Source organism: Euwallacea fornicatus, chromosome 30 (genome assembly GCF_040115645.1).
Source record: "Euwallacea fornicatus isolate EFF26 chromosome 30, ASM4011564v1, whole genome shotgun sequence".
Classification (NCBI taxonomy): domain Eukaryota; kingdom Metazoa; phylum Arthropoda; class Insecta; order Coleoptera; family Curculionidae; genus Euwallacea; species Euwallacea fornicatus.
In genome coordinates this window covers 1,073,603-1,091,720 of record NC_089570.1, presented here as the reverse complement: position 1 = coordinate 1,091,720, position 18,118 = coordinate 1,073,603, and the positions used below count along the sequence as shown (strand labels likewise).

At 36.2% G+C, this 18,118-nt stretch overlaps 4 protein-coding genes across 4 annotated transcripts; 2 read left to right on the top strand and 2 right to left on the bottom strand.

Annotated features, from left to right (window-relative positions):
* Positions 1–161: 161 nt before the first annotated feature.
* SrpRalpha (signal recognition particle receptor alpha) lies at positions 162–3,135 on the bottom strand. Its single transcript, XM_066298315.1, has 12 exons — positions 2,941–3,135; positions 2,484–2,883; positions 2,220–2,343; positions 2,011–2,167; positions 1,814–1,958; positions 1,613–1,753; positions 1,411–1,559; positions 1,255–1,352; positions 1,105–1,208; positions 954–1,054; positions 694–903; positions 162–641 (listed from the first exon to the last, which is right to left on the bottom strand). The coding sequence occupies exons 1-12, from the start codon at positions 3,055–3,057 to the stop codon at positions 516–518; spliced, it is 1,872 nt and encodes a 623-aa protein (XP_066154412.1). The 5' UTR covers positions 3,058–3,135; the 3' UTR covers positions 162–515.
* A 131-nt stretch (positions 3,136–3,266) lies between these two features.
* On the top strand, positions 3,267–7,439 carry put (activin A receptor type 2 punt). The gene is made up of 12 exons (XM_066298325.1): positions 3,267–3,518; positions 3,573–3,636; positions 3,853–4,055; positions 4,106–4,265; positions 4,323–4,465; positions 4,949–5,107; positions 5,209–5,431; positions 5,487–5,688; positions 5,742–5,856; positions 5,908–6,054; positions 6,157–6,344; positions 6,733–7,439. Exons 2-11 carry the CDS (start codon positions 3,594–3,596, stop codon positions 6,334–6,336), a joined length of 1,575 nt encoding a protein of 524 aa, XP_066154422.1. The 5' UTR covers positions 3,267–3,518; positions 3,573–3,593; the 3' UTR covers positions 6,337–6,344; positions 6,733–7,439.
* Positions 7,440–8,048: 609 nt separating this feature from the next.
* On the top strand, positions 8,049–18,002 carry Sfmbt (Scm-related gene containing four mbt domains). The gene is made up of 16 exons (XM_066298310.1): positions 8,049–8,238; positions 9,175–9,380; positions 9,439–9,682; positions 9,738–9,957; positions 10,168–10,363; positions 10,415–10,746; positions 10,805–10,991; positions 11,074–11,203; positions 11,260–11,394; positions 11,446–11,549; positions 11,607–11,952; positions 12,163–12,263; positions 12,330–12,459; positions 12,513–12,649; positions 12,701–12,868; positions 15,627–18,002. The coding sequence occupies exons 1-16, from the start codon at positions 8,232–8,234 to the stop codon at positions 15,801–15,803; spliced, it is 2,820 nt and encodes a 939-aa protein (XP_066154407.1). The 5' UTR covers positions 8,049–8,231; the 3' UTR covers positions 15,804–18,002.
* Positions 13,243–14,733, bottom strand: LOC136347913 (uncharacterized). The gene is made up of 3 exons (XM_066298332.1): positions 14,629–14,733; positions 14,246–14,543; positions 13,243–14,156 (listed from the first exon to the last, which is right to left on the bottom strand). The coding sequence occupies exons 1-3, from the start codon at positions 14,677–14,679 to the stop codon at positions 13,702–13,704; spliced, it is 804 nt and encodes a 267-aa protein (XP_066154429.1). The 5' UTR covers positions 14,680–14,733; the 3' UTR covers positions 13,243–13,701.
* Positions 18,003–18,118: the final 116 nt, after the last annotated feature.

Genomic DNA, 18,118 nt, shown 5'->3' with positions numbered 1-18,118 from the left:
TTGTTATTTACAATTTTTAAAATACAAAGAAAAATCGTGAAGTAATATGAAAACTACGGTGTACCCTTTAGGTATCCAAAAAACTCACTCTATTTTTCCATTTCAGCATTAAAATGCTCTGAATTTGAACCTTTGGCACACCTCAAATAAGAGAAACCAGAAACTTATAATAACTGTATATTAACAATATTGATACTTAACAAAATTACAAAGGAATGAAAAATATAAAATTACTATAAACCAAAACAATCACCTTGTAAAAATAACTATACATATTTACCTTGTTGAGTTGAACTGATCAATTGAAATATTATATCCACACCAAATAAAAACCATTGTCACAACATACAGGATACCCCTGAAATGACTGTACAATGCTTAACCAAAAAATGGTACTTGTACAGTTATTCTAAGGCCACCCTGTATATTGTTCTAGTAGAAATTAAATTAAAATTTCTGAGGCACAGAATCGAATTATTTTTATTGCGTAGAAAAACGAGAAATTTTAGTCCAAATTATTTCATCAAAGAATGCACGACTGCTCTTACGTTTAAAGCTTTAAGGTCTGTGTACGTTTGACCAGTGCCCACAAAGACAATCGGTTGGCCTGTGATATAAGTCATGGAAATCGCCGCTCCAACCTGAAAGAATATATAAGAACATCTTTTTATATCAGAAAATAGATTCGTTTACCTTATCGTCGATGGTGTCGAATTTGGTCAAGACAATTCCATCGATCAAATGTGGAGTAGATGTAGAAGAGTAGTCGGCCAAGGCCTGATTAAATTTAACTAATTGGTCCACGGCTTCGTTCCCGACTAAAGCTTCCCCCACAAAAAGCACCAAATCAGGTTCGTTTACTTTGATTAATTTAGTCAAAGCTCTCATTAGAGGCTCATTATCCTAAAGCAATAGAAATGAGGCAAAGTCACAGGCAATGACGCCACACTAACTTGCATTCTACCAGCGGTATCAATGAGAACTACGTCGAATTTTGAATCTCTAGCGAATTTAATTGCCTCCATTGCAATTCCAGCTGCATCTTTGCCATACCCTTGAACCAACACATTTACTTAGGCTCGTAAGACGTATTTTTAAACAAACCTTTCTCATACAACTGCACCATTTGTTTCCCCCCATGTCTCTCTGGTGGATGCAAAGCGTTTAAGTGACGCATATGAGTTCTGAGTTGCTCTACAGCCCCAGCTCTAAAAATTATTTTTAATTTCAGTTTAAACATTCTTATCTAATTACCTAAAAGTATCGCAGGCCGCTATAAGTACTTGTAGATCATTTTCAATCAACCAAAAACAAATTTTTGATAAATTAGTAGACTTTCCAACGCCGTTAACCTATTAAACATCACAGGAAATTGAAGAATCTCCCTAAAATGTGTTCATTACTACGTACGCCACAAAAACTCATAACAAAGGGTCTTCCATTTCTCTTCGCTTCTAAGCAGTCTCTTAAAATATCAACTCTCCTATTCGGACTTAGGATTTGTATCAAAGAATCGGTAAGAGTATTCTTGACAATAGTGGCGACTGAATCGAAAGTTCCTACAAATTTCAACATTTTTGTTTAGTTATAAAAACCCATCACCTAAATTTACCTAAAACTTTCCCCTCTAGTTTCGTAGCCACAGAATCGCACAATTTAATTGATATATCGGAAGCTACGTTTTTGGCAATAAGGTGATCGCGCATTTTTTCGAGGGCCGGTTGCATGTCGGAAGTGGTAAGACTTTTTGAGCCTAATGATTTGAAATATATTAACTAAAATTCTTCTTATAGAGATAATTAAAAGATCCTACCTACAAGTCCCTTGAATATGGAAAACATCCCCCCCTTAAAAGACTTCTTTGATTTGTCTTTTTGTACTTCTTGATCAGAATCATATTCATCATCAGAAGATTCTACTTCAAGGTCTTTTATGCGGCCTTGCATTTGACCAACGATCTGCATGCAGATTAAGATAAATGGAAGAACTACCCAATAAAAAGCATCTTACTTCAGTATCAGGGGTAAAATGGCTTTTAGCATCTTCAGGACGGTCAGAAGTCCTCTCAAGATTGCCTAAATCTTTGTTGGTGCCACCCAAATCCCAGACCCTTGGTTTCTTACCTGCTTTTTCTTGGGTAGGACTCTTAGTCACTTTAGGGCTTTTCCTACAGGAGAAGAGAATGTATAAGATGAAAAGCACAATAAAGATGTTTTTACTTGCTGTCAGTTTTCTTTTTATTGGCCATTTTTTGCGCGAATTTAGCCCTATTCATTGCCAAAGTGTCTTCACCAGAAGTACCATTTTGTGGGATTAAAGAGGGCAGAGATTCAACAGTTGTATCTAAAGAAAAATTGGTTTAAGAAGCAATTTATGGAGTCAAAACAAAAGATGGATAGAAAAACACAGTCAAACTAACTTTTTAAGTTTTCCCTTCTCTTTTGACTCAATTTCATTTAAAATTGGATCTCATAATGACTTACTCTCTTTAGCAAAATTAACTTCTTTCTTCTTATCTCTCTTGGCAGATTTCTCTTCACCTTTCCTCTCAATCATTGAACTTATAGTCTTTTTAGATTTCCCAGACTCATCGAAGGTTCGCATCTGTTTGGGAATTTTTGACTGTATCTTTCCCCATTCCACTGCTTTCTGAAGGGCGGCATTGAAGCTGTCTGAAAACTGAAACTCCTGGAAAAACCTCTTGTTCGAAAGCTCGTTCTTGTATTTGTCCCGAAACTCCAAATGGACATCATTTAAGAATTTGTCCACATAACTTAATTGGAGAATTTTTTGATAAGCCACTACAAACACCAAATCAAATTCGTTGTCCAGTTTGTATTGGAGGAGAAGGCCATTAGCCTCGAAGGTGCTTGTAGGCCTCTCCTAGCAAGAAAGGGGGCTATTTGCAAAAGAGGATATGAGCATATTGAATGGATTTACCTGCAAAATGACACTCTGGATTAGTGTGTTTACCGAGGAGGTAAACAGCTGGCTGGTACTTTGGAAGTACCACAGTACTATGCCCCCTTTGGTGAAGATGGTAAATAAATCTAACATGTTTTTAAATTTATACAACTAGCACTAAAAGTCTGCTGAAGAATGCGAAAACTCCACTAGTACACGTCACTTATTAGCATGGTGCATCATGTCAGAAGTCTTGAGCGTTGAGAGTAAGCAGAGAACTGCTATTACTCTCTAATTTTTATAAGATAGAAAGAAAATCATGTTATCGTGACGTTCTATTCCCCTCGTGTCACTGTCACTGTCTCTTGCTAGGTAAAATCCTAAATGGCGGATACGGTCCTTTTTGTCGAATAGACGCATTTTCGTTCCTCTTCAATTTGTGCCGAAATTTGGCGTGATTTTGCAGATATTGTGCTTTAAAGAGGCCAGAAAAAATAAAAAAATTGACCGTTTAATAAAAAGTAGATCCCTTACTACTCAGAAAAGGAGCCAGCAACAAATTATGAGCTTGTTTATTTGGATTTTAACCACCCCGACCTAGGAACAAGTTATAAGTAAAAAAATAATGTGTGCCTCATCTAATTTACTAGTTATTACTTCAATTTTAGGACGTAAGCAATTCTGAGAAAATGAAGGCCTTTATCACACTTGCATTAATATTACTATTAAAAGGTGAGTGCTATTCTTACAAAGTAATATTTAGTAACACATGCCCTTCAATGGGACCTATTAGTCACAAGTGGTATTTAAGGGCTTTTTGCTATTTGAATTAATCCTGAAAGTACACTAATCTAGCTGTATAATCATAAAATAAATCCCTTAAACATCCATCGTTACTTTATATTATTTTACTATTCTTAACACCTAAAAAATCTCTTTATAAACCAGCAGTGACCCAAAGCGAACCCGCAGTGCTCACTTCACCAGTAACAGCAAAGTGTGAATATTTTGGAAATAACACCACATGTTCTGATCAGTCAAATAGTTCTTGCTCGGTTGAAATCTGTGAACCACCAGGGGAATATAAAAGAAGTCATTGCTTTGTTGTATGGTCAACCCTGCCTGATGGGTCTAAAAATATATCCTTAAAGGTAGAATATTAAATCTGGATTTAAGGGTGCTTTATAAACATTTTTTTAAGGGTTGTTTATTGAATAATGAAGTTTGCCACGATCAAGCTTTATGTGTGGAACGAGCTCACACCCCCAAAAACAATGTCCTGTTTTGTTGCTGTGAAGGAGATATGTGTAATCAAGATTTCGTATGGGAACCTGCTCCTCCTGAGCCTTCGTCCCCCAGCAGTGAGTAAAATAGATTTTAGGGGAATTGAATTACTAAAAGTTGGAGGTATCTTTCAGCTGCCATTCCTACTGTAATGGATGAAGATGATCAGAGTTTGCCCATATTTTTAACACTAATTGGCATATTGGGTCTTATGATCATAGTGTTGATCACTGGTATGCTTCTGTGGACCCGAAGGCACAAGCCTTATTTCAGGGGGGTAAGTAGCAAATGTTCACAAGAATCAACAAACTTCCTTCTGAAATTCATGTTATTACTTTTAATTTTTTTATGTGAAATATAAAAACTTATTTGTTTCATGCAAACAGTGGGGTGACTACAATCTTTTCAAGGTATTAAGAACTATGCCATTAAACTATTGCTTTTTGACAACAAAAGACAATTTATTTCAGAACGCTTAATTATGTGAAAATAAAACTTTTTGCCAGCTAAAGGATGTTGCATGTTATCAGTCAGGTCAAACATTGTAACATTTATTTCCTATTGCTTATTCAGTGAGTCAAACTATAAGAAGTTATTGTTACAATCATCATTGTCTTAACCAACAGTATTAATTGTCGTTAATCGACAAGATTTTTATTGAAGTCAGATCTAGTTTCAATTTAAAAAAACGTGACAAATCAACCATTCCACCTAATAATCATTGAAACATGTTATAACATACTGTGTGATACTTTTCAAGTTACCCACATCAGATCCCCACCCAATCCCGCCACCGTCGCCACAACTGGAGTGCCGACCCATTCAACTACTTGAAATCAAAGCTCGAGGACGGTTCGGTGCTGTTTGGAGAGCTCAGTTCAAAACTGAGGAAGTGGCAGTTAAGATATTTCCTATTCAGGTAAGTTCTCATGTTATTAGGTTTCATAGTCAGCTAAATTGAGACAAAAAGATTGGTGTTTGGAGTCTAACAATGGCTTGTAATACTTGACATTCTTTTAGGATAAGCAGTCTTGGCAAACGGAAAAAGACATTTTCATGCTTCCTTTCATGGTCCATCCCAATGTACTAGAGTACATTGGCGCAGAAAAACGGGGAGATAATCTTACTTCTGAGTTCTGGTTGATTACCGCGTACCATGAAAAAGGATCTTTGTGCGACTATTTGAAAGCCTACACTTTAACTTGGCAAGATCTGTGCAAAATTGCCGAGTCTATGGGAAGAGGTAAAAATTATTTTAATATCAAATCAACTTGAAACGAAGAAGGGGGACTTTTTAGGTTTGGCCCATCTACATGAACCTATTTCTGGCAAGACTCCCGGGGAAACGGCAAAACCGTGTATTGCCCATCGAGATTTCAAGAGCAAGAACGTTCTACTGAAGAGCGATTTGACTGCTTGCATCGCGGATTTTGGTCTCGCCATCACTTTCGAATCAGGAAAGTCGTGTGGAGATACACATGGCCAAGTGGGAACTAGACGGTAATGATTTTCTGTCGGAAAGGGGAATGGGGCCCAAAAATATTTTTATTCAGATACATGGCTCCGGAGGTATTGGAAGGAGCCATCAACTTCACCTCAGATTCTTTTTTGAGAATAGACATGTACGCCTGTGGTCTTGTGTTGTGGGAACTGGTCTCCAGATGCAACGTAATTAAAGGCTTCTACGCGTGTTTTTTGTGGTAAAAGTTAATTTTTTAGGCTCAAGACGGGCCAATTCCGGAGTATCGTCTGCCATTTGAGGAAGAGAAAGAAGTGGGTTTGCATCCCTCTCTCGAAGATATGCAGGAGCAAGTTGTACAGAAAAAAGTCAGACCCACGATTCAGCCACATTGGCGAACACACCCGGTAAGCTGGCAAAATGGCCAATAACAGTCTCTTATCGTATATCGTATAAGAGGTTTCTATGACATGCTTAAGATATGAGTGCAATTTCTTCATAAATAATAGGGTCTCGCTGTGTTATGTGACACAATGGAGGAGTGTTGGGATCACGATCCAGAAGCAAGATTATCTGCTTCCTGTGTCGTGGAACGCATTTCAGTACAAAGCAGGTTTCAACATACGTCTATTAACATCGGAAGGATAGACAATTCTGATGCGGAGCAGCCGATGATCGGCAAAGCTTAGATAAGTATGTAAGTACTAAAATTTTGTGATTTAAGCTTCAAGATCGTTCAATATTCTGTATATATCCATTAGGAATTATTTATGTACGTTCATGTCTTTTTGCTGGCTAAATTTTTGCATTTATACTTTAAATTGAGAAAAAAGTGTTAACAGTGGCAACTGCGTGTGTTGCGCAGTTGATCATATGATGTGCTACTCTGCCCATTGTGGCTGTAAGACTACAGTAATAGTAGTGCGCGACGTTGTCATTTAGGGAATGCCTCTAATGGTTAATAAATATTTTAGTTATACATACATGCAACTAATCAGTCATTATTCTTACCTTGAAATAAACTAGCCTTCATAGCCAGTCCAATGCAATAATATGCAACTTGAGGGCACTGTGTATAATTTCAGGAACAAACCCTATGATTGCGGCAACTCCGTACCTGCATCACCACAATAGTACCTGGCTGTTAATTCTCTTCTCTTCTCAACGCGGGCCTATTTCGCGTCATTCCTATACGACAAGGTTCTGTACAAACAAACCCTATATGCTTCCACACTCGAACACACAACAACTACACAACAGGAAACCAATTTATTACCGAATTACCATTTTTAGTAGATCGATGTGCCAGTAGTCTGAATTGTGTGTTTCAGACATGCAAATATCAATTGACTCGACGATTTTACATGACACATATCTCTTTTGAGTTTTGTGACGACGAATTTCCGTAGGTTTAAGATTTTAACGTGTATTTTAGGGGATTTTTTCAAACGTTTTTGACAGAAGAGTAATGTTACTGTATTAAGACAAGAGTATTTTTGTTATTTATTCAGGTACTTTGTACATAGAGAATTGTATGTGTATCATATTATAATAGGGATAATTATTACTGTAGACATTTTAGAAACGATGTTGAAACGTGAAGCACCTTCAAGTGTTATCTACTAAGGTAATTAAATTTTTTCCAGAGAGGTTCGTGGACGAATCGGCTCATTCGCCCATTTTCAAGAAAACATTATTTTTATTTCTTTTAAATTTCTAATTTTTTCAGTTGAAATTAATTTCGAATTCCCTAATTACGCGAATTTAGTCAATAAAATTCCTATGAATTTTTCTTTTTTTTTTTGTTCACCCATTTCACGTTAAAAACGTGTAATCTAGTTATCAAAAATACGAGAAAAGAGTAACCTCTTTCTGCCGCAATATATTTACATACGTATATATTCTTGCCAATTTAACAGTAATAATTCTCTTAGATTGAAATATAGTATATATTTTGTTAAATATATTCAATATAGTCTATTGCCCTTTTATCTAAAATGTAGTCAAATTTACGTGTTTTCCATAGGTACCAGTTTGTTTTACTTTGGGTTGATACATTTCCATACAATCTGACTCAAATGAAGAACAATAAAATCGGCACTCTGTATATATATATAGGGTGTGAAACGTTTTTCTTCTTAACAATATTTCGTATTCCTACATTTATAGACAAAAGTTAAGTAAGGCTTTTTTTATGTTCAGGTTCGGCATATCAAATATGTGTATAAAAGAGTTCTACAGATGTTTATTTTGTTTTATTTACTCCCAGTGTGAATTTTTTTTAGAAATAATATTTTATGATGATTGTTTACATATAATGCATCCCGCCACCTTCACAACTCTAGTAGTCACTCCACTTTGGTCGTTACACTGATAGTTAGAATGACGTGACATTGACAAGCATCTGTCTAAAAAGCTCTTCGATCGAAAACCGCGAGCTTCGTGAGGTAATGCAAAATTTTCAACAAATTTGTTATTGTTCAAAACAGATTGTTTTTAAAGTTTTCAATAGCTTAAAATGACTAAAAACATGTATTAAAAGTCGCTTTAATTTTAATCGCTTAATTGCTGACAAATAGACGATATGAACGGTAAGTAATCACATTGTAAAGTCAAAGGGAAACGGGGCTTTTGTTTGCAGTTTAGGTTTTGCCGTTTCTCTTGTTTTGTACCATTTTATTTGGAACTAAATATTATTTGTAATATGCTGGGCTGCCGAGGAGTATATTTTTTTATTGTTATTCTTTAACACTTTCAATTTCTCTTAACAATGCCCTCGTGAATATCTACAAGACCAATTATTACACTACATATAGATTACCAGTAATGCCGTAAAATTTATACGAAATACTGCTTGTAATTAATAACTCAAGCATTGCTTGCTGTAATAGTTTTTGCACATCCTTATATTTAATAAGTTAAGGTTAGATATGAGAAACAGTCTTATGCATTCACTCACACTCAACTCGACTTAATCTATTTCCAAACACATCTTTATCCATCAGGACTTATAAACATTATTTAATAATCGAAGTGAATTTAAATGAGCCAACAATTAAAGTTGTTGCTAAGATTATCCTCCATTGGCATATTCAGACTATCGCCCATGCTCATTCAAAATTCACACCTTTACTGGCATGCAGTTTTGTTAGCACCAACTGGCAAAGTGTTAATTTATTTCAAGTAACTGTTCATGTAAAATTCAGAGTATGGTGCAAGTTTATTTTAAATGTGTCAAATTGTTCACCCTAAATATATAATTTGAACTAACTGCTTACTATCAAAATATTAAATACAAAAATTATGAGTCCTGAAAGATCATATCATGAATTCCAAATATGACATTTAACCCTATCCAACTGCAGAATAAACCAAGCCAAACTGGCAAATGTCTTTAACTTCTTTCATTATTTATGCATTTTTACTGGTAATATTCTTCATCTTGGTAGTTTCTTTCATACTCTGCTGCTATTTTCATAATTTCACCATTATCCTGATAAATACCAACATTATACTTTATATTACAGTGTATAATCCTATGCCTGGAATGGCAGAAATGGAAATGGTATGGATGGGGTCCCAACCAAGTGCTGGTGATGTGCCCTTAGGACTCATTCCTCCAGATCCCAATGATATGCTCCTGGATCATCATGAAAATATGTATTACACCCCCTCACATCACAGCATGTCCAGTCAGTCTATGGATGATATGGCCATGCAAGGCTCCCATATGGTATGTCAATCAAACAATATTATTAATAATAAATTATTAATAATTGAATGGTTTATAGGACACTGGTGAAAGCTATGATATGATGCATTTTATTGACTTGAAAAATGAGAGCAATGACTCTAGTTATTTAGATGATGGGACCTCATCTCCAGTTTATATGATAACCACCTCTACCCAAACAATACCATGCCCCACCAGGAAAATTAAACCTATTAAACACCCAGGCTTAGTTTTAAAGACACCAATAGCTTATCAAGGAAACACAGATCCTTCAGTAATTCCAATCCAGAAGGATGGAATAGGTAAGGTATTAGGTAAGAAGATTCCTTAAAGGCTATATGAAAATATTTTGTGCAGCTGTATGTGAGAAATGCGGCGCTATTGGAGTTAAACATGCATTTTATACAAGAGAGAGAAGATTTTGCTCTATGGCATGTGCGAGAGGATATAGCGGGCTTATTCCAGAACCGCTGCCCCAGGCCAATCCGGATATACCCGACTCGAAACATCACTATGCCAAGTATAAGTTCGCCATGAAATATAATGATGATTTTAATGATTGTTACATTGATCCTAGGTGAGGGTATAATAACTGATGGTTGAATATTGTTTATTGTTTTTAAGAAGATGAGTAGGATTTGTAAGCTTTGCTGGTCTTGATTATAGAATCTTTGAATTTAGTTATTTATTTTTACAAAACGTATAACCATTTAGAAAATGTTCTATTAGTGTGATTTTAATGATTTAATGTCATAAATTCCATATAAAATACATTTTTTCAATATAGATTACCACAAATAGAAAAATTGCCTCCTGCAGCAGACGATTCAGTGCCTCTAGTAAGAAGAAAACCCTCAGAATTGGCCCATTCATTCAATTGGGATTCGCAGCTGAATGATAGATATTTTGTAGCTGCTCCGGTCACTTGTTTCAAACACGCACCAATGGCCGATATTTGGGAAAATATTATGGTTGGAATGAAGGTAGTTTTTAACCTTCTAACTAGGACATTTTATAAAGTGAGGCTTCTTAAGGTGGAGGTTGAAAATACCGATTGCGATAATGTTTCTGACGCATTTCCCGACTCCTTTTGGGTAGCTACGGTGATGCGTATTGTGGGGTACAAGGCGCAGTTAAGATACGAGGGATTCGGAGCGAATGATACTAAAGATTTCTGGGTTAGTTTATGTTCAAATCAAGTGCATCCAGTGGGGTGGTGCGCGACGAGGGGTAAACCGCTAATACCTCCCAAAACCATTGAAAACAAATATAGTGATTGGAAGGATTTTTTACGTAAACGCTTAACAGGTGCTAGAACACTGCCTTCAAACTATAGCAATAAAGCGATCGAAAGCCTTAAATCTAGGTGGGTTTTAAACCTTGATAATTTTTGTAGAAGGAAAATGAATGGAGATGGTTTTTAGATTCGAAGTGGGTCTTTGTTTGGAAGTCGTCGATAAGAACCACATAAGTCAAGTAAAAGTGGCCTTTGTTAACAAAATAGTAGGTAAAAGGCTTAATGTGAAATATTTTGACATGGTTTCTGATGATGGGGGTTTTTGGTGTCACGAAGATTCACCGCTATTGCATCCTGTCGGGTGGGCCAAAAAGGTATGTTGTAAATTCTCCCTATTGAGTGGAGGAAATCAGTTATCATCGTCACGTGTTTGAGCGTAAGTAATAAAACTTTAAGGTGGGTCATCATTTGGTGGCGCCAATTAACTACATTGAAAGAGTAAACCAAGGGATATTTGAAGAAGAGGACGCTACTGAAGAACTTTTTAATCCCATTCAAGTCGGTTCTTTAGATCACACCAGTAGCGGTAATTAATTATTTTTATCCTAGTGAAAAAAACGACAAATAATTGTATTTTTAAAGGGTTTTCGATTGGCGTGAAACTGGAAGCCATAGATCCACTCAATTTATCCTCCATATGTGTGGCTACCGTGATGGACGTTTTGAACTATGGTTACGTTATGATTAGGATAGATACTTATGATACAGATTTCACTGGTAAATCCACTGTTATTTTCCTATGAAAACAACCTTATTTTCGACTTTTAGGGGGTGACTGGTTCTGTTACCACGTGAAATCTCCCTGTATATTTCCAGTGGGTTTTTGCCACAAACATAACATCCCCCTAACCCCACCCAAAGGCTACGATCAGGTGATAAACATTCTTATATTTAAAATTGTCTATTTTATTACTAAGTTTAAAATGTAGGCGGCATTTGATTGGAACAACTACCTCATAGAGACAGGAAACATCCCTGCCGATCCGTCGCTGTTTAACACATACGTGCCCCTACACGGGTTTGTCCCAGGGATGAAGATTGAAGCTGCGGATTTAATGGATCCACGGCTGGTTTGTATTGCCACAGTAGGAAAAGTTGTGGGCCGCTTACTTAAGGTCCATTTCGATGGATGGGAGGAAGAATACGACCAATGGCTAGACTGCGAATGCTCAGATATTTACCCAGTAGGGTGGTGTCAAAGTGTGGGACATAAACTGGAGGGGCCACCACCCCCTCAACACAAATCAACTGCGCCTGTGGCCAAAAGTCCTAAAGGTGAATTTCCATTTGAAATATCTTTGTAAAATGACAGTTGAACTGAATAGTGAAAATCCACAAATATAGAAACGACATGGGATGTGATATTACTGTAGATATTCATTGAGGTATTTTTGTATTTCTTTGACATATTTGGTTATTACTGTTATTCGTTCTGTGTGTGTTCAATGGATTAATCTTTTGGAAAACCTGAAATTTTTATTTCAGTAAAGAAGAAGAGCCGCAAAAAGAAAAACAAAGAGAGCTCCAAAACGAGTTCTTTCGGGAGCAATAACTCTTTGGCTTCTTTATCTAGCAAAGCACTTAAGGTCGGTCCGAATCCTCTTACAAAACAGTATTAATAATCATTAAATGTTCTTAATGCAAATATTTAGACTGAATCTCAGGAAATATCAGAGGTAGAGCAGCAGGAAACTGACGATTTGGGTCATGAAGAAGACGATCAGTCCATGAGCGCTGATATAAAGAGCGAAATCAGCGAGGAAAATCACGGACCTGAAACTGGTCAGCTGTCCAAATATATTAAAAATTTGTTTTTTTTATAGTTTGGTTTTTAGGTGAAGAACCAGCAGGGCCTGATCAAAGCCTCCCAATTGCCAGCAATGAATCTTCATTAATGGTAGTCAATAACGTGGACTTAAAGCCAACAGTAGAGCCTCCAGAGCCGCCTCCTGAGCGTAAACCTCCCATGCATGTCAGTACTACTAACTGAATATGTTAGTGTGATCCTAAGAAAGAATTTTAGGTGTCAAGCAACTCCAATCCGAAATTAATACCTAGGTTAATAGATAATGCCAATTTCGTCCTGGAATCAGCGGGAGAATTGTGTCCGGAAGAGTGGAACGTGTTTGATGTGGCCCAGTTTTTGAGAGTTAACGATTGCGCCAATTATTGTGATGCGTTCAGTAAACAGGTGAGCTCTAAGGATGTGTTGGTATGGATAATTTGAAGGGTTGTTGATTTTTAAATCAGGTTTTATAAGTTCTGTGTGTTACCAAATCGTGGCAAGTTGTTTTAGGTTTGAGAAGTCTAGTTACTTTATTCGAAATTTTTTACAGAAAAACTTACCTTGAAAAATCGTAAATCGCTCAGCGATTTTTCCGAAAAACTTTGGAAAATTAAGTTCTTGTTTCTGGAAATTCGTAAAAATTTAAGCACTTTTAGGGAAAAACATTGAGAAATATGGTTCTGGAATCGGTGGATTTTTTTTGCCGCTTGACGGAACAGTCAATTTAATGAATCAACAGTAGCAATCCAACTTCAAAATTAAAACAAAAATAAAACACGTGTATTGTAAGAATTATTATTTCAGTCGATTATAACTTCATATTTTATCTCGGTTTCTAAAATCAATAAGCAAGCCTTCTGAACTATCCTAAACCAATCTGCAAAAATTTATTTTCACTTCACATTGTGTGATTCATCTTTAACTAGAGCGGTATTTATGTTTATTAGTGCGTTTATTGTCACCAAGCAAAATATTAGAAAGTTTTGGTTTTTCCAATGTCTAAGTGTTTTCGCATTGTTCGTGCTATCTCTAAATAACCGATGCTATCTAATTTGCATTAAATTGTTTTGATTTGAAGTGGAACATCAGGAAACGCTACGCATAACTTTATTTAGTATCAAAATAATTACCTCTTCTAAAACGAAGCAACAATATTTGGTATAATCTAATTAAAATTAACAAAGTCTCTCTCTTTCTCTCTCTCTCTTTATTCATCTTCCCCTCTTTCCCTCCCAGCTCTAGGGAGTGTACCCTATGTCTTTCGCACAAGGCAAAAAAACATCTTCGAAAATCTTCTGCGACGTAACGTTGAAGTTGTCTACATACAAGTCACCATAAAGTGAAGCGGATTCTTTGAACTCTGCCACTAGTTCAGTAATTTGAGCTGATGTGTCGTTGAATTTTTCAGCGAATTCGTTAAGGCTCACAATGTCCTCCAATACCGCTTGGACGGTGAGACAAAGGTAGAAGGGGACGAAATCGGTGGAATTAAAAGGGCACTTGTAAATTCTATCTCGAATAGTGTAGCTTTTTGTCAGCGTGGTATCAGCTGGTGCGGTGTACGTCTCCGAGGTAAAATCATTGAAATTTGTGGTAATATTATCCAATTTCTCCTGTAATTTGGCGATGGAATCTTGGGATGCGTTATAGACAAGAGTGATCGCTTCCGAGACGCAGGAGCTGATATCAATATCTGCAATTAGAGAAAACTGTAAAATTTTTATAGTTTTTTGATAGTTTTTTTATGCTTATTCTGTACAAATTAACTTTATATATATTTACCTTGTGTGAATGCATTATGACGTTCACTCTCGAAGTCCTTAAACATGCTGCTCTGCAAATTTGTAATTTTCCACACACTTTGCTGCGACAAGTATATGGCTGCTGCGTTGACGAACTCCGTTCCAAGTGCCACGGCATTCTGAATAACTTTCAAAACTACTTGCTGCACGTCCTCAATCACATCTTCCAAATTAAGAATATATGCATTATAGTCGATATCATCCCTAAAAGACAATCCTAGGCGGGTGAGGACATTTGCTGAAGCATTGTCCATTCCGAGGATGTAATTTGGGAAAGCCTGAAAAATATTATATTTGTCAGTTATGAGTTCTTTCTAGAAATTATGGTTAATAAATTGTGTCAAAGTTGTAATCAGCGCTTACCTTCGTGGCATAAACTACTGCACACAATAGAAAAAACGTTTTGATACACATTTTATATCAATCGCGGTGTGTCGATGAATGTGGGTGCTTCTAAAATGTTCTCATTATTATAGGCCTAAGAACTTGTGTACTCAAAAAGTACCGGCTGTTTGTCTTTCATTTTTTTTTTAAGACTGAAGAGGTATTTTTGCACAAAGCTGATATATTAAGTGCCCACTTTAATTCGTGACGAGATGGTGAAGTGTATGTCGTAGCAGAATTTTTACGCCAAAGTACAATGTGATGCCTATTGCAAATAGAAAACGTCTGAGAGGGTTTGAAAGTTTATTTATGATGCATTTGCAATCACATTGAATGATGATCAGTCGCATTTAACGAATTTTTCAAACTACCAGTTTCTGGTAACTTTACCAGTCTCTTTATTTCAAGTAAAAAAAGGGACCATTTAAGCCCACCCTAAGGGAATACTTAATAATATGTAACGGTAATGTAACTGAGCTAAGGCATTTATGACCTATGAGAATTTTTGCGCCGGCAGTACTCAAAGCGGCAAAACTTATCTGAAGATTAAAAGTTACATATGAAATATTTTGTAATAATGCGAATTTAAGTGCATTTGTACTTGTTGCTTTTGAGTGTTATCTATTGGTAAACATAAGACAATAAGGTTATTATTGGATCGTAAAGTGCATTAAAAACATATCATATTTATTAACTTTAAAAATGCACGTAGTTCTAGAAAACACAACTCTTAAAACTTATTTTCCACCATTTTATTATTCTTTTTTACGAGATTTTAAATCGCCGTGCTCCGATTCGCCAGTACGGCGTCACTGAAATAGGACAAATGTAGACCGGCATATTCCAATGAAATATTGGCTAGACATGCAAGAGAGTAGATACATGGTTATCACTGCAGTCGGCCTTTATCTCGCTGCTTCATCCTGCCATGCAGTTGTGCTATTTGCCAGGAATTTACCTGCATTTCTTTTTTGTAGAAAATTACCGGCAAAACTCTGCTGAACCTCAACAAAGAAGACATTCTAGAGTACACAGGTGGGAAAGTGGGTCCCAGCCTGAAAATCTTCGACTTGATTCAGCAGCTGAAGATGAAGGTGAAACCCGCCCATCTGCGCCACCGAAGCATAAAAGCCAATATCAAAAAAGCGTTATAGTGCCTCAAATTATAGAGTAATTTGAAGTCCTGGCAATGCGGGGCTTTGTTTGGATGAAAGTTTATGAAAACTGGCCTTGAGTATAGTGCACTTATTGCAGGTTTGAGTGAAGGGATTTAGTAATAAATTTAACCGAGGAATCGATTCAGATAGAGGGGTGGTATTCGGTTTTGTAGAGTTTGTATTGAAGACAACATGTTGGAAATGGAGACGCAAACAGACCAGAATTGGTCATTACTGATAACACAGTGCCTTTTTTTATTTTGAGTATAAAAATTTGCGTGACAAAGTGACCCGTCTGACTATATCGGCGTCAGTCTGATAGGTATTTAATGTTCGTGATTTTGTCAATAAGAAGTGTGCATTCACTTTTGGGTGTTGGGTGCCATTTTGATGAAGACAGACATAGGGAGGAGAAATATAATAACGCCTATGTATTAAATATCATTTTTTCCTACTAGGATTTAATGCCACCATTATTGGGTGTGTTGAATGATAGTGATGCACATTTTCTCGCCTTTTTTATAAAACATTTTGATAACAGTTAATAATGATATGTATATAACCACGTATACACGTATATAGTATTATTTACCTACCGAGCTAATCGCCCACGTTGTCATCATCATTTTATTGTTTTATTTACGGTTGCCATGGAAATGAATGTCAAATAGGAAAGGCACCGTTGATGATCTCGGAAGTTCAATTTACTCAGCCTTTACCAGGGTTCGAACCTGATTCCCAAGCACCAGTGGTAATAGCTACCCAATTAGCGCGTCGGTTGATTTTATACATGCTTTTACCTAACCCTGCATGTACATGTTTGCGGCAACATCGCAAAGTTGTGTTCCTGTAAATTACCAAATTTTGAGTGGAATCTTTTGATTTTCTCCTCTAAAAGTAATCTTCTCTAAGTGTATAAGTGGAAACAAGAAAATTTGGGAAGTTTTTGAATGTTTTACATGTAGTCGGAAGAGGGTATAATGAGTATAAAATAAGTAATCGACCTGATACATTAAAGCCTACTACGGGTTTATGCGTCATTCCAACTTTACATTTGCTTGGCTCTAGCTCCCCATGAGCCAGTTTCTTTTTCCAATTTTATTTGATCTGTCTGTTTCTATCGGATCAAACGCAATCGGAAATTCGAAATGTAAACAACAAATATGTTGGGCTTGCAGTAGCATATTCTACCAGCGCCATCTGCTGTGCCTTTTTTTACTGCATCTCAAGTAAACTTTCGAGTGTGAGCAGCAAGGCTTAATCCACACGACTTATAGACAAGAACGATGGAGATGAATTCGAGTATTCATGGGAAAACACGGAGAAAATTGTGGTCTATTACGACTTTTACATCATTCAAATTTTGTGCTTAACTAATTCGAGCAGGAATTTTTACAGCAGCAAAATATTTTCTTCCTCTCATTAGGATTGAAACTATATTGTCCACGTATAAAGAAGCCGCAACTTTTCGGACACATAGATTTTAAAGCAATAGAATTGCAGCTAGCCTTTAGTGTTAAATTTATACTAAATCCCATAAATAAAACTCGTCTTCAGAAATGGCGGGTTTCTTTTCTTAGCCATTTCAAGTTTCAGTTTGCTTTAACACTTTTTTTAAAAGGTCCAGTTGGATGAACGGAATAGTCACAATTAGGTATTTGTATATAAGTACCTTTGTACATATTAGATTTATACGAGCGTGTATTGCAAGGTAAAGCGTTTTATATAATATTATTTCGATTCGAGAATTTTTGCTACTTTATTGATACCTACTTGTAGTTTAGATGATATTGTATTTTCAGTTACAGGGAGAACATGTCTTGGCCTTTTGCAGGTTTCTCGAGACGTTAAAACATCTTAATTAAACCTTATAGCGATCTTGATCGTAACTTAAAACGTCTCCAAAAGATTAACGCAAAGCAGATGTGAGGTATAAAAAGTCGATAATAAGGAATTGAAGGCATGAGCTTATGTATCCCCTTATTAAAGTATATATTAATAGCTAAATTTCTGATAATTTTAGTTTTTCAATAACAAAGCCATTAATTTATTATATTTTTCTAGCCACCTAAGTGTGCGAAATACGAAGTTATATAATTTTTGCCACGTTTTTTACTCGAGAGTTTGGTTAATTTGCAGTGAGAAGATTACTAAAGTTAATCAAATAAGAATAAGAATAAAGTTATATCTAAAGAAGTTTCATTTGATTTTCAACTTTTTGTCCCCACCGGTATATGAGGTCCGTTCAAGAATAATGGTTAAAAACGTGGCAACGTCGCATTCTGACGGAGCAGCGGTAGGCGGGGCTTCCG

What these genes read in the sequence shown, in the direction of transcription:
- SrpRalpha (XM_066298315.1), bottom strand. Translation starts at nt 3,057, where the DNA reads ATGTTAGATTTATTTACCATCTTCACCAAAGGGGGCATAGTACTGTGG. An exon ending in CATATTCAAGGGACTTGTAG is followed by an intron (nt 1,754 to 1,813) that starts GTAGGATCTTTT and finishes TCAAATCATTAG; the next exon opens with GCTCAAAAAGTCTTACCACT. An exon ending in TTGTTATGAGTTTTTGTGGC is followed by an intron (nt 1,353 to 1,410) that starts GTACGTAGTAAT and finishes GATGTTTAATAG; the next exon opens with GTTAACGGCGTTGGAAAGTC.
- put (XM_066298325.1), top strand. Translation starts at nt 3,594, where the DNA reads ATGAAGGCCTTTATCACACTTGCATTAATATTACTATTAAAAG. An exon ending in TTAAGATATTTCCTATTCAG is followed by an intron (nt 5,108 to 5,208) that starts GTAAGTTCTCAT and finishes ACATTCTTTTAG; the next exon opens with GATAAGCAGTCTTGGCAAAC. An exon ending in AACTGGTCTCCAGATGCAAC is followed by an intron (nt 5,857 to 5,907) that starts GTAATTAAAGGC and finishes TTAATTTTTTAG; the next exon opens with GCTCAAGACGGGCCAATTCC.
- Sfmbt (XM_066298310.1), top strand. An exon ending in GATTGTTACATTGATCCTAG is followed by an intron (nt 9,958 to 10,167) that starts GTGAGGGTATAA and finishes TTTTCAATATAG; the next exon opens with ATTACCACAAATAGAAAAAT. An exon ending in CACCCAAAGGCTACGATCAG is followed by an intron (nt 11,550 to 11,606) that starts GTGATAAACATT and finishes TTTAAAATGTAG; the next exon opens with GCGGCATTTGATTGGAACAA.
- LOC136347913 (XM_066298332.1), bottom strand. Translation starts at nt 14,679, where the DNA reads ATGTGTATCAAAACGTTTTTTCTATTGTGTGCAGTAGTTTATGCCACG. An exon ending in CAGTAGTTTATGCCACGAAG is followed by an intron (nt 14,544 to 14,628) that starts GTAAGCGCTGAT and finishes AATATTTTTCAG; the next exon opens with GCTTTCCCAAATTACATCCT. An exon ending in TCATAATGCATTCACACAAG is followed by an intron (nt 14,157 to 14,245) that starts GTAAATATATAT and finishes CTCTAATTGCAG; the next exon opens with ATATTGATATCAGCTCCTGC.